Source organism: Leptinotarsa decemlineata, unplaced genomic scaffold (assembly GCF_025532065.1).
Source record: "Leptinotarsa decemlineata unplaced genomic scaffold, Ldec_3_MD MMD2_tig00026282_RagTag_RagTag, whole genome shotgun sequence".
Taxonomy (NCBI): Eukaryota; Metazoa; Arthropoda; class Insecta; order Coleoptera; family Chrysomelidae; genus Leptinotarsa; species Leptinotarsa decemlineata.
Genome location: NW_027412668.1, coordinates 21,326,479 through 21,341,529, shown reverse-complemented (window position 1 = coordinate 21,341,529; position 15,051 = coordinate 21,326,479). Strand labels below are relative to the sequence as shown.

The 15,051-nt window shown below is 37.1% G+C and overlaps 2 protein-coding genes across 6 annotated transcripts in view; both read right to left on the bottom strand.

Annotated features, from left to right (window-relative positions):
- Window positions 1-15,051, bottom strand: part of LOC111505183 (glutathione hydrolase 1 proenzyme) — a 91,786-nt gene that overhangs the window by 32,624 nt on the left and 44,111 nt on the right. For all 4 annotated transcript variants that reach the window (XM_023159953.2, XM_023159954.2, XM_074180036.1 and 1 more), the window contains one exon: window positions 11,208-11,360. In XM_023159953.2, coding sequence (XP_023015721.2) covers window positions 11,208-11,360 — 153 coding nt within the window. The remainder of the gene's footprint in view (window positions 1-11,207; window positions 11,361-15,051) is intronic.
- On the bottom strand, window positions 11,664-13,060 carry LOC141484733 (uncharacterized). Of its 2 annotated transcripts, XM_074180040.1 has the most exons (3): window positions 12,670-13,059; window positions 12,391-12,612; window positions 11,664-12,333 (listed from the first exon to the last, which is right to left on the bottom strand). In XM_074180040.1, exons 1-3 carry the CDS (start codon window positions 12,718-12,720, stop codon window positions 11,686-11,688), a joined length of 921 nt encoding a protein of 306 aa, XP_074036141.1. In that variant the 5' UTR covers window positions 12,721-13,059; the 3' UTR covers window positions 11,664-11,685. The 2 variants fall into 2 exon arrangements, with proteins under 2 accessions (XP_074036141.1, XP_074036140.1); XM_074180039.1 differs by having other exon boundaries at window positions 12,391-13,060.

The following is a 15,051-nucleotide window of genomic DNA, read 5'->3' as shown; positions in this document are numbered from 1 at the left end:
GAATTCAGCAACGTATCACACAATATGATTCCATAACCATTTCTCGTGCAAAATGAAAAGTGATAACTTAACCAGCTTTTCTTCAATTTTAGTTTAGTTTATAAAATGTAATTGTAATGTAATAACAAGGAGCTAATATGTATCATAGGAAATGAACAGAAATTTATAACAAGTGTTTAAATAACAAGCCGTTATTTTCTAAGCACAATTTCGCTCCTTTCACAGACGAATTTAAAACTTAAGTTAACATATTCGAAACAATATTGTTAAAATTGTTAGAAAATCTTCTTCATTTTGAAAATCATGAGAGTACAGTTGATTCTTGATATATTCCCAAAAGAAAAAGTCTAGTGGGGTGAGGTCGGGGGACTTTGTAGGCCAAGATGTAACACTCTGAGTACCAATCCACTGTCCTGGGAAGCGACGGTTCAAATAATCACGAACAGTTCTAGGGTTATGTGCTGGAGCACCATCTTGTTAAAACCAACAGTTGTGAGCAACCGCTGACGGCGTCATGGCATTTTCTAGTGTACCATTCACAAAAGCTAGCATCGTCACCTGGTCTGCGTCCATGACAAATCCTAAATTTATATGGATGATATTAATTTTTTCTTAAAATGAAGTGAGCGGTGGATTTGGCTACTCCGGTATTATGTTCAATGGTGCGAGTGGATATCTCAGGATTTTCAACAACGGCCTGTAACACATCACGATGACTTTCTTCATTAGATTGCTTTTGTCGGGAAACCACAGGTTTCTTAAATGATCCGTATTTTTTTAAATTAAGAACTAAACGTCTAAATATTGATTTAACACCTCTGGATACTTATTAAAGTACGCACGTTCGGTATCAACAGACTTTTTTTGGCACAAAATGTAACATGAGAACATATTGAATTTTTCAGTATTCAAAAAGCTGCCGTTTTCCATTTTTAACGCAAATTGGGTAGGTAACGAGATGTAAAAGCAGAAACGGTAATATGCCGAAAATTCTACCAAACAACAGTATTATTATGACAACAGAATATTATGTGTCATTATTATTATGACAACAGAACATTATGTGTCATTATTATTAGGACAACAGAACATTATGTGTCATTTTTCCAGCGCATACCATCTAAAATTGAAGAAAAGCAGGTTAACTAATCACTTTTTATTTTGCACTAGAAATGGTTATGAAATCATATTGTGTAATACGTTGCTGTATTCACAATGAAAAATGGAGTCGTATACAGAGTATACTTCAGTTTCCGCCTATATAAAAATACAAAGTTTGTGATGTTTTCTAGTAGACGAAACGTTACAGAAAAATTCTGCATACGTTATCGTGAAGTCCTTAAAAAGTGACCATGACAAAGTTCTATTTGTTTTAGATTTCCTTTGAAATAAAGTCGAAGAAAATAAAAACGAAATTCTCAAATTTCGGTTTTTCTTGGATATCTCCGAAACTACTCAAAATATTAGAACTTTCTACATGGCATATTATTAGGCACATAAATGCGCTACTTTTCTCTAATTCAATCGACCCATATCACGTACCGTTTCCGATATCCCCATGCTGTTCATTCTTATCTTGGACACAGTGTATATTTATATATAACTTGTCGTTTTTTAGCTGATACCACTATTACTATCTCGGAAACGGTAGGTCCCACAAGGACGATTGAATGGTTGCCTTTTAAAGAATGCATCATAATGGTATCCTCAGATCGATCAGATAATCACCCGTTTCTGAGATATTTGCAAAAAACTGAATATGACATATTTTATTTTTTGCTCTACCGCCTCCATTTTTAATAATATCAAATGACAGAGGAACTTTTTGCTTCATTTCATGTTTTTCATAATCAGGTTTAACCCATTTTTCAAAGTTTCTTCCATTGAAATCCATCATCAATATATTTTTTTAATACAAACCTGTACATTTTTTTGTATATTTTGGTAGTCATTGTAATTACAAATTCATTGACATTATACAACATATATATGTATTTCTCGACGTTTTTTCCGAAAACAAATTTCCACATGTCTCTTGAAGGTTGTAGTTACCCAAATATTTCTATTCAGAAAATGAATAAATCAACAAGAATCATCTAATAAAAAACTGTATCAAAAAAGTCATAGATGATATTCAGTAGAAACATGATAAGCGGTAATTTCTGTTTTTGAAGTAAGCCAAGAAATACATGAATGTGAATGTCAAGTCAATTGTTAAACACAAAATAAAACAGTTATTCGAATTGATGAGCGATTTTAAGGGAAAAGATAACTAATTTCCAATTGCAGAAAAGTGGATACGCTTTTTGTTTCTTCGAGATGTTTAGGAAATGATACCAAATCTCTGCCAATGTATCAGGAATTGTATCCTGAACGACGAGAAGCTGATCATAAATATTTTCAACGTATCGAAATCACTTTACGAAATTATGGATCCTTTGAAAAATCCTCCAAAAGAAAATGTACGTTCACTAGATGTGGTGGCGATAATGAAATCGGCTTTTATGCGAGTTCAAAAAAGATTCACAATAATGATAAAGTGACATTCATTTGATTAAGGATTTGTGAAAAATAAAATAAATGAAGAAAAGGAAGAGAGATTGCTCATAATTCGGACATATCCACTACGTCTGTACGGAAAATTTTAAAGGAAAATAAATTCAAGCATTATCGAGTCAGGAAAGTCCATCGTTTGCGTTTGAAGAACTTCAACAGGAGAATAGTTTTCTGTAGATGGCCCATCAGAAAATTTCGCCAAAATAATGAAATTTTCAAAAAAAAATTGGTATGATGAAAGTAGATTCACCAATAACGGATAGTTCAACAGAAATATACATTATCAATGGCGACAAGAAAATTAATATCTACATAGAATTACCAATTTTCAAGAGATATTTGGTGTTAACGTATGGGTTGGTGTTCTTGAAGATACAATTATTGGCCCCCACTTCTTTGAAACATCTCTGACCGGAGAATTATACTTCCTATCAGGGACTCTAATTGAGTTTCTGAAAGATTTGCTACTAAGCCTAATAAGAAAATATGAGTATTTCCAACACGATGGAGCTCAGGAAAATGTGCATAAATTTTCTCAATACAAATAAGCCAGGAAGATAGATAGGAAATGAATGAATGGCCACCACGTTCACCGGACCATTCTCTTCTAGATTAGATAAAGTATTCAAAACAAATTTTGAAAATATTGAGGAACTGAAAGATTTAATCAGTAGAGCCTGCATGGCTATCACTCCACAGATGTTGGAGAATTACTACAAGTACACATTTCTAGAGCAAGTATCTGTTTGAGAAATGATGGAAGACATTTAATGCGATATCGCGTGAGACGGTAACTTAAAAAATTTAACGTGAGGCAATTCGTCATGATGTTCGTTTTCTACGATTTATTGTTTCTTTACATTCTCTTTCGCAACTGTTTGTTTTTCAATGCGGTGTATTACGATACTATTAAGCATGTGCTTGCAACGATGTTTAAAAATTTGATTTCTCATTGAAAAAAAAGTTAAATCATAGAATTTTGATGAAGTGTTTTCTGTCGTCGAAAAATATATATAATATGTCGATGATATAATTGTAATCACAATGACTACCAAAATGTATAAAAAATTATACATGTTCATATTGAAAAAATGTATATTGCTGATGGATTTCAATGAACGAAACATCTCATTGAAAATGGACTGAACCAGATTATGAAAACCATAAAATGAAGGAAAAGAGTCACTCAGTCATTTTTTGATATTTTTGAAAATGGAGGCGGTAGAGCAAAAACAAAATCGTCATTTTCAGTTTCTAACAAATATCTGGGAAACGATTGGTGACTTTGTATATTTAAAGAGGGATGCAAGACGGATTTAATCGTTCTTGTAGAACCTAGAGTTTCCGAGATAGCAATAGTGGTATCAGCTAAAAAGATTCTTTAGTTCAATTTGAACCGCGTCTAAAATTTTCAGTTGTTTGACGTTTCAACTACACTCTACAGATAGGGTTCGCTGACTTGACACCAAGATTTCTGTCTACTCTCCAGGTCTCGTCACTGGTCTTCGAAATGGTTTCAATCTGCCTACAGATAGGGTTCGGTGACTTGTTAACAAAATCTCTGTCTACTCTCCAGGTCTCGTCACTGGTCTTCGCAATTGTTTCAATCTGCCTACAGATAGGGTACGGTGACTCGACACCAAGATCTCTGTCTACTCTTCAGGTCACGTCACTGGTCTTCGCATAGGTTTTAATCTGCCTACAGATAGGGTTCGGTGACTTGACACCAATATCTCTGTCTACTCTCCAGGTCTCGTCACTGGTCTTCGCAAGTTTCAATCTGCCTACAGATAGGGTTCGCTGACTTGACACCAAGATTTCTGTCTACTCTCCAGGTCTCGGCACTGGTCTTCGTAATGGTTTTAATCTGCCTACAGATAGGGTTCGGTGACTTGACACCAAGATCTCTGTCTACTCTCCAGGTCTCGTCACTGCTCTTCGCAATGGTTTTAATCTGCCTACAGATAGGGTTCGTTGACTTGACACCAAGATCTCTGTGTACTCTCCGGGTCTCGTCACTGGTCTTCGCAATGGTTTTAATCTGCCTACAGATAGGGTTCGGTGACTTGACACCAAGATCTCTGTGTACTCTCCGGGTCTCGTCACTGGTCTTCGCAATGGTTTTAATCTGCCTACAGATAGGGTTCGGTGACTTGACATCAAGATCTCTGTCTACTCTCCAGATCTCGTCACTGCTCTTCGCAATGGTTTTAATCTGCCTACAGATAGGGTTCGGTGACTTGACACCAAGATCTCTGTCTACTCTCCAGGTCTCGTCACTGCTCTTCGCAATGATTTCAATCAGCCTAAGATAGGGTTCGGTGACTTGACACCAAGATCTCTGTCTACTCTCCAGGTCTCGTCACTGGTCTTCGCAATGGTTTCAATCTGCTTACAGATAGGGTTCGCTGACTTGACACCAAGATCTCTGTCTACTCTCCAGGTCTCGTCACTGGTCTTCGCAATGGTTTCAATCTGCTTACAGATAGGGTTCGGTGACTTGACACCAAGATCTCTATCTACTCTCCATGTCTCGTCACTGCTCTTCGCAATGCGCCTACAGATAGGGTTCGGTGACTTGACACCAAGATGTCTGTCTACTCTCCAGGTCTCGTCACTGGTCTTCGCAATGGTTTTAATCTGATTACAGATACGGTTCGGTGACTTGACAACAAAATCTCTGTCTACTCTCCAGGTCTCGTCACTGGTCTTCGCAATGGTTTCAATATGCCTACAGATAGGGTTCGGTGACTTGACACCAAGATCTCTGTCTACTCTCCAGGTCACGTCACTGGTCTTCGCAATGGTTGTAATCTGATTACAGATACGGTTCGGTGACTTGACAACAAAATCTCTGTCTACTCTCCAGGTCTCGTCACTGCTCTTCGCAATGGTTTTAATCTGCCTACAGATAGGGTTCGGTGACTTGACACCAAGATCTCTGTCTACTCTCCAGGTCTCGTCACTGCTCTTCGCAATGGTTTTAATCTGCCTACAGATAGGGTTCGTTGACTTGACACCAAGATCTCTGTCTACTCTCCGGGTCTCGTCACTGGTCTTCGCAATGGTTTTAATCTGTCTACACATAGGGTTCGGTGACTTGACATCAAGATCTCTGTCTACTCTCCAGGTCTCGTCACTGCTCTTCGCAATGGTTTTAATCTGCCTACAGATAGGGTTCGGTGACTTGACACCAAGATCTCTGTCTACTCTCCAGGTCTCGCCACTGCTCTTCGCAATGGTTTCAGTCAGCCTACAGATAGGGTTCGGTGACTTGACACAAAGATCTCTGTCTACTCTCCAGGTCTCGTCATTGGTCTTCGCAATTGTTTCAATCTGCCTACAGATAGGGTTCGGTCACTTGACAACAAAATCTCTGTCTACTCTCCAGGTCTCGTCACTGCTCTTCGCAATGGTTTTAATCTGCCTACAGATAGGGTTCGGTGACTTGACACCAAGATCTCTGTCTACTCTCCAGGTCTCGCCACTGCTCTTCGCAATGGTTTCAATCAGCCTACAGATAGGGTTCGGTGACTTGACACCAAGATCTCTGTCTACTCTCCAGGTCTCGTCACTGGTCTTCGCAATGGTTTCAATCTGCCTACAGATAGGGTTCGGTGACATGACACCAAGATCTCTGTCTACTCTCCATGTCTCGTCACTGCACTTCGCAATGCGCCTACAGATAGGGTTCGGTGACTTGACACCAAGATGTCTGTCTACTCTCCAGGTCTCGTCACTGGTCTTCGCAATGGTTTTAATCTGATTACAGATACGGTTCGGTGACTTGACAACAAAATATCTGTCTACTCTCCAGGTCTCGTCACTGGTCTTCGCAATTATTTCAATCTGCCTACTGATAGGGTTCGGTGACTTGACATCAAGATCTCTGTCTACTCTCCAGGTCACGTCACTGGTCTTCGCAATGGTTTCAATCTGATTACAGATACGGTTCGGTGACTTGACAACAAAATCTCTGTCCACTCTCCAGGTCTCGTCACTGGTTTTCGCAATGGTTTCAATCTGCCTACAGATAGGGTTCGGTGACTTGACAACAAAATCTCTGTCTACTCTCCAGGTCTCGTCACTGGTTTTCGCAATGGTTTCAATCTGCCTACAGATAGGGTTCGGTGACTTGACACCAAGATCTCTGTCTACTCTCCAGGTCACGTCACTGGTTTTCGCAAAGGTTTCAATCTGCCTACAGATAGGGTGACTTGACACCAAGATCTCTGTCTACTTTCCAGGTCTAGTCACTGGTCTTCGCAAAGCGAGGACTGACACTGACATCTCATAACATCCTTCTAGATTGTGTCTGAACATCACACTTCTACAAGTCACACTCCTAACCTCACCCTTCCTCTCACTACCGGTCCGTTTCATCTGTTGAAGGATATAAATACCCAGGATATAAATAAATATCCAAGACCTGAAGACCCTCAGTATTTGCATTGGAGTAGCCCTTTCGAAAGGGCTAGACCTGGTAAGTAAACTGATTGAGAACCGGCATCAAATCACAAATTTTAGGGATATCTACCCCTAAGTTTCATAGGGATTGTAATTACATATCGAATATTCTTCTTGAAAATCAAATTGATTAAATAGGGCCGCCCACTGTAATTTTTCCTCTGATGGACCTATATAAGTTACCCTTTAGATATTGAGTTTTGATACTATGAAATATCGGTTGTGGATATGAAAAATCAACAAGTTGAAAATAAATCAGTCCCATTCACAATTATTACAGCTTGGTAATCCAAGGCAGAAAATGCCATTTTTTCAAGTCTGATAATTATTTTTTTCTTCTGATGTTCATTTTCAACGTCATTTTGAACTAAAATCTGACCACCTGAAGATTTTTGTTCAGAATTCCTCAATTAATGCATTCATAATTTTCATTTCTCTATCAGTGAATTTCTAAAAATAGTTCATCCTACGGTTTCAAAATTTGATCAAAATAACATATACTCAAGTCAATTGCTTAGTGAAATTAGGAAAATTATGGATTTGCAGACATTTCAACTGATTGAACTTGGTGCATTTTAGATTTAACACTTAATAAAATGTATTGTATAACCCCATGAATATTTTCTAGTCAGTTTTGCAGTCCTGTCGAAATAATTTTATCTGAGAAATGAAGAATATGATTTAAATCAGCCAGGTACACGTTCACTCATTTGGAATAATCCCTACTTTTTCTTCACTACATATTTATGTTGGTTAACCTGACAACACGGATGAAATAATTAATAACATATGTGATGGATTTGGCCAAAACTTGATTTTCACAAGACACTTTACAAAACTGCAACACACTTAAGGAAGTTATTGTATAGTAAAAAAACGTGATGAGGTTTTGTAAACTCTCCAGAAAAATCTCACAAGTATTTTTTGAATAACTGATAATTCTTGTGTTGTATTTTTAAAACATGTTTTTTCCGGTAACCAGCTATCGCACCCCTACGAACGACAACCCTCAGAAGTCGAAACTTGTGCGAGCCAAGGACTAACGAGGTATTACCTTTTAACGTGTGATTCCTAACAAGGTTTTACTGTCATGTTCGAAGTATAAACTCCGTTTTGATTGACAGCTCATCTACTGTTCAATTATTCGACGTATTCGACTTTTCTTTGCAAAATAAATGCCAGTGAAGTCATTATCAGATATTAATATTCGAACTTGGGAATACCACTCGATACTGGGGAATACCGTTTTCCAAAGTATACCCAGAATACAAACTTGTTTTACGTTCGCAGAACTCTCCACATTGAAGAATAATATTTCTTACGAAGTTACACCCAATTTCAATCCAGTCGTTGACGTCTTTCAGGATTTCGAAAAGTTAGATCATACATCATACCAGACAGGGTTGTTATGGACAAATCATCATAAATCTATACATTTTTAACGTTTTTCAAAAATAAAAATTTTGTGATACTTATAAGCATAAGAAATAAAGTGAAATTATAAAACAACGATAAAAATAAAAACAACAATAAAAATTAATTGGCATTCCGGAGCGACTTCATTGATTCATGATAAGCATAAGTATTATTTGAGTTGGCATGATTTTTTTGAATTGTTATTAGTGCTTTTGTAGAGCAAAAACTTGATCCGAAGCACTTTCTAAGTTACGGTCCTCTAAAGATTGATAATGTAAATGATATCTGAACCCAAGTTTCGACTTCTAAGTGTTGTCGTTCGTAAGGGTGCGACACCTGGTTAACGGAAAAACATATGTTGAACATATACATACATATACAGTATGGTCCATCATCAGTATGGTCCAGTATGGTCCATCATCAGTATGGTGCAGCCAAGTGTAAGGATAGGCAACACTTGGCTGCACTATTTTATAATCTAACATATTATCTACTTGTATACCTACTTTCTAATTAATGTTTCAACCTGAGAAAGTCAGGTATAAGTTCATTAACTATATGATTATATTTAAATTTTTGAAAGTACCGTAATCATACTCAACTTTTGATACCTGGAAATAAACAGATTCAATAATGGCAAATTATTCAGTTCAGTTTGATAGTTCATAAGATATTGAGCGTTTTTTTAAATTTGTTCATTTCCATACTCTCCAACAGGTTAACTTTTGAACCCTTCTTCTGGAAATGGAGGGGCTTGAATCCATGGTTGAACTCATGTCACTCTGCGATAAAATGAGTGGCATATGTGGAATTTCTTTTTCCATTCTGGAAACTATTTCCGTATTCCCTTATGCGGGTTTTAAACGTTCTTCCAGCTTGACCTATATAAAATATCGGACATGACCCACTTGATAATTTATACACTCCCGATTTTTCTGAAACTGTACTTTTATCTTTATTATTCCTAAAGTGCATGCCTGAGTTATTGTTGGTTTTGAAAGCAATATTCACACCTTTTTTGTGGAGAAAATTTTAAATATTCGTAGTGAGTTGGCCTAAGTAGGTTGAAGTTCTATAACTCTTCGAACTAGGAATTGTTAATGAATTTTCACCTGACATATTCAAGTAGATTCATTCATTAGAAAGTAGGCATACAAGTAGATAATATGTCACAGTATAAAATAGTTGTAATTTAGAATTATTATTTTACTGACGAAAGATTAGTTGGTTAACAGGATCAATTTTTTTCTTTAAAAAAATGTGTTTTCTTGCCAACGTTTCGAATTTAATTGAATTCTTCTCCAGGGCTCTGTAATAATGAATTTTCATAAACATACCTACCACAAAACTTATACGATTATTATCGTTTCGCTGAAAAGTAGTTTCTTCGTGTTATTATTACTATTTCGAAAATACGAAAAAACTGTTAATATTACTATTTTAAAAATACTGTTCAGTAAAAATCTAATAATAAACTGTTACTCGAATAACTGATAACTCTTCTTTCTTCCATTTCAAGGTTACAAGTCGGATATCTCCATTTGATTAGCGAAGCATACGTATACAAAAAATGTATATATTTACGTGGGAAATGTAGTTTTCATCATACTTATCATTAGACAAACGTTTTATTGTCACGTTCGAAATATAAACTCAGTTTTGATTAACAGTGTAGTCATTATCAGATATGAATATTCGAACTTGGGAATATCGTTTTCCAAAGTACGTATACTCAGAATTCAAACTTGTTTTACGTACGCAGAACTCTCCACATTGAAGAATATCTTTTATGGAGGTCTAATTTCTATCCAGTCTTTGACATCATTCGGGATTTTGAAAAGTTAGATCGTATGTATATATATATATATATATATATATATATATATATATATATATATATATATATATATATATATATATATAAATATAATGAGATGAGTACATACGTTCATTCTCCAAGAAAAAAAATTCATAATTCAATTTGGGTTATTTAGCTGAGTTTCGGGTGGCTCTGGTGGCATTATCAATATTGCCTACCTAGAATAAGAGGCTAGTAGCCAAAGTCGTTGACACCACGAACAGTGTTTATACCACTGAAAATAAAAAAACATCAAGTGTAGAGTATATCAAGACTTTCAACTTGTTCTTTGTAAAAGTGGATTAATTTTTGCGTCACATTCGGCTCGTTCAATCATTCGAAAGACTTCAGCCATAAACGTTATAAAAATCGATTCCTTTCATAGAATTTTCATTACTAAATACTTCTTCATCAATATAGGCAGACTGAATTGGTCTATCATCTATCGGATTGTTATACCCCTTCGAAAATCACAAAGTGCTAAGAAAATAACAAATTACACAAATTTTATCAAAAAGCTATAAAGCTGAACAAAACCAGAAAATTCCTGCTCATTTTATTCGATGTTTCACTCGCGATACCGTTAATTCAAAAATCTCGTGAGTCTAGTTTTCATAAATATTAATGATAATTTTATACGATATCTGAATTAAAAAGATTATTAGAACTTATTGAATAAAATTCTTATCCTCAACCACACTTTGTACTTCTTTCAAAATCAAAAAACATTGCATTTTCCCATGTAAAATTGAAAATAAATACGAAAATTTCAATGAGAATATCGACATGTTTTGACAGTAAAATTTATACGTTTTCTTTTTTATTATTTAATCGGATAATGTAATGAAGAATAACAATACTCGTAATTGAGCAAAGGGAATAAATAACTGATCAAAAAATATTCACTTACATTCCTATATCCGAACATCCATGGCCACTGGTAACAACGCTGCCTTTGAATTGTTCTTTTCTCTTCGTGAATATAACAACTAAAACGACGACCACTATTATCAGTGCCAAGAAGACGAGGGCTCCGATAACATTTCTCTTCAATTTATTCTTCCTGTAAGTGAACGTAACCATTTTACACTGCAACTAAAACTACTGCAAATAAAATCATTATTATTGATCGCTATTACGTGAGAAACTCGAATGAGTGTTCGTTGTGCAACGAAACAATCATGGAAAATGGTAGCACTGTACAACCTTGACTTCAACAAAAATATGGGAAATATGTTTTTATTTCTGACCGGGATATTATAAGCTTATATCGTCATAGTTACGCTATCAATAAAGAGGGTCATAACTCCCTTGGGACATTATAGATTTTATAATTCCCTCTACCTTTCACAAGTAAAAATAAATAGAAATGAAAACTGAACCATATTTTATTTATTCACGTCATTACAAATAATAAATGTACAATTTTGAAATGTTCCCTGAAAATTACTTCCGCCACTGGAAACAATTTCTTCTTTTGTATGGCTGGAGCTTCTGTTCACTACAGTCGAGGTACCTGCCTCTTCTGATGACAAAGTAGACAACATACGCGCCGTTTTATTTCTCAATTCGATGCTATCCTCCAAATACCCCTCCGCTACCGTGGAACTTTTCCAACCTCCGTGTCTTTTTAAGTTAGTCATAGTTGCTCCTGCATTGGCTAGAGCAGTAGCAGAAGTGCGACGAAGGCAATGTCCCGTATAGGAAGATGAGTTTGGCAATCCTAAATACATTGCGATTTTGCTGGGGATTTTCCCAAACATGTTTTTTCCAATTGGCTGAGATGTACATTTATTTTGTCGGAAGCTCAAAAAAAATCGTTCAATACCTTTAGGACGCAAAGACATATAAAGTCTTAATAAAGGCAAAGCGGAGAACTCTTTTTCATCCACAACTGTAAATTTCTTCGATACACCAGTTTTACTTTCTGGAACGTTCACTACCATAACGGAATCCCGGTCCTCTATATCCGATATCTTCATATTCAAAAGTTCCTGACTTCTGCATCCTCCAAAATAACCCATAATCAAAACAACCTATAACAAAAAAAAGGAAATAAATACACACAAAAAGGAAAATAAGAAAAAAATTACCTTATGCAATAAATGAATATCATTAGGAGCGTCCTTTAGGAATCTGATAACATCTTTAGGAGATAAAACAGCAGACTTTTTCGGCTTATAACTCTTACTCTTCCGTTTCAAAAAAGCCTGTAGTTCATTGAACTTGGTGATATCTCGTTTCTCATGTATAGTCACCATCGATTTTAGCATTGACCATTTAGTCCATAAAGAATTCGGACTATACGTTTCTGACTGAAACGAATAAACACAATTACTACCAAATCTACCGAAAAACAGAAAATTCCTTACCAGTTCTTGAAAATATGCCAGAAATACAGTTTCAGTGACATCTTTTGGCATAACATTTTTCCGTGTCAGCCAGTCCAGATATATCTTGTATTCTTTTTGGTATACGGCTTCACTTTTCGATGGAATTAATGATTCTCTTGCTTGTTCAGCTTTTTTCAAAATATCCTCCAATATATTTGGGGTAGAAAACACGTTTTCACCGCAAACACAGCTTGATAACAAAGTTCTGTTTATAAACAAGTAACATAGCAACAATCTAGCAACAAGAAAACTCTACTATAATCAACGGTACCTGATTCAAATATACCGGGAAGGTAATGAATTGGTACATTTTTCCGTTTCAAAAATGAACAAAATTTTATTGAAATCGGTCAGAAATAAAATTATCTATGTACCACGGGAATTAATGAGCCTTAATAACCTCAGGCAATTGCTGTCCCTTGGGCCAGAGGCCCTCGGGACGCAAACTTTGCCATCGGTAATTAAGGCCCTCCTAATTCCCTTGATACATAAATAACTATATCGTGTGGTACTAATTTGCATTCATTTTTAATGAACTCAAGTCTGGGTTCTGAAAATTGATTCGATAATAGTTTCAGATTACACCTCACAATACAGATTAAAAAAACTGTCATAACATAAAAACAATTGCTTTAAATAGAGGACTTCAGCAGGGCCGTTGATACAAAAACCGCGATTTATTGATTTCAATTTTGCATTACGTCGGTATGTCAACTTCAGCTATCACCTTGTTTGCCAACTTGAAGAAAGAACTCACAGAGTTACGTTTGATGGGACTTTGTCATCCCTTTTCACCTTCTCCCTGGTCTGAATTCCTGCCCATTCTTGCCTGGAAGGCAATGAGACTGCCGACTCCCTTGCAAAGGAGGCTGCTGGAAGCATCATCATCATCAATATTTGTTTGGCATCGATTTAGACTTTGCCAAACAGGTATTGAACACCTGGATGGACTTCTGGCAAAATCGTCCAAGGTAGGCATACTGCAAGGCCTTTGTTTGACCTTCGAAGCTTAAAACCGAACAGTTGTTGGACTACGGTAGGGATGAACTGCGATATCTAATAGGCCTTCTTGCAGGTCACTGTCGTCTGAATCATCATTTGCAGAGATTTTGACTGTTGGAATACAGTTTGGAAAATTATGAAAAAAGCTTAATACACTGGCGGGAAAATGAGGAGATAGACCGGGAGGAATATTGGATTGAAGAGAGAGTGTGTCAGAATCATATATGAAAGGGTAGCGATACCTGCAGCTATGTATGACGTGCAAGTGTGGGGGAGTAGGGTGCACGATTGTTGAGTTAGGAGACAGCTGAGCGCGGCGCAGAAGCGTTTTCTTATAGCCGCATGTGGGGCGTATAGGACGGCGCCGTCGGCCGCGCTCAGTGTGATCTCAGGTATAGCCCCACTTCATATTGAAGCTGGGGCCAGATACCATGAGTAGAGAATTAATGGTGAAAGAAGGACTGAAGACAGAATGAAAGTTATAGACAAGATACTCCCTTGGATGCAAGGGAAGTTACTGGAGGAGATGCAGAACGAGGAGATGACTGAGGTGTATGTAGATGCCGGAGCGAGGATGGACGAGGAAAGAATGGGCATAGGTTGGGCGTATGAAAGGAATGGGGGTGAATGGGTTCTAGGAAATGAAGGGATTCCTGGACAGAGAAGCGTGAATGAAGCCGAACTGATTGCGACAGACAGAGTGATAGATATGAGGGGTATGAATGAGAATGTTAGAGTGATTAGTGACTCCGCCATGGCGTTGTAAAGTATGAAAGCGACACGAGTGAAAAATTAAAGGGTGGCTGTGATTCAGAGAATGATCGAAGCAAGGTATGAAAGGGTAGCACGGACCGAAATCATCGACCGACCGACAAAACGACATTCCTAGAAATAAAAAGGCCCACGAGGGCACTGTAACTTTCCGGGTTACCTGGTCAGGTTCGACCTGGCATCGGAGGGGCCCTGCCCTTGTGGATGGGGGGAGCCTGAAACGGCAGAACATGTGATCGAGAGATACATGAACGGAGATAGAGTTGGGTGGCGAGAATGGAAAGAACGGTTGGAACAATAAAAGGGAGAAACTCAGTTGAGAGATAGGAATGGAAGGAGAAATGAATGGATACGCGTTGCGAATGAGTGGGCAGAGAGTGTAGTGAGGGTTGAGCGGGACGAGTGAGAGACAAGCTATCAGTTTGCCAAGATTAGAATGGCGACGATCTTTCCAATTTGGGCAGACCTTCGGAGTACTCATAATCTGATTTATGAAACTCTGATGTTCTGACAAAATGAATGTAGAAAACAAATAATACTGGACTTGTATCGTTGAAAACAGAAAAAAAAAACGTTGTTTGTATTTAA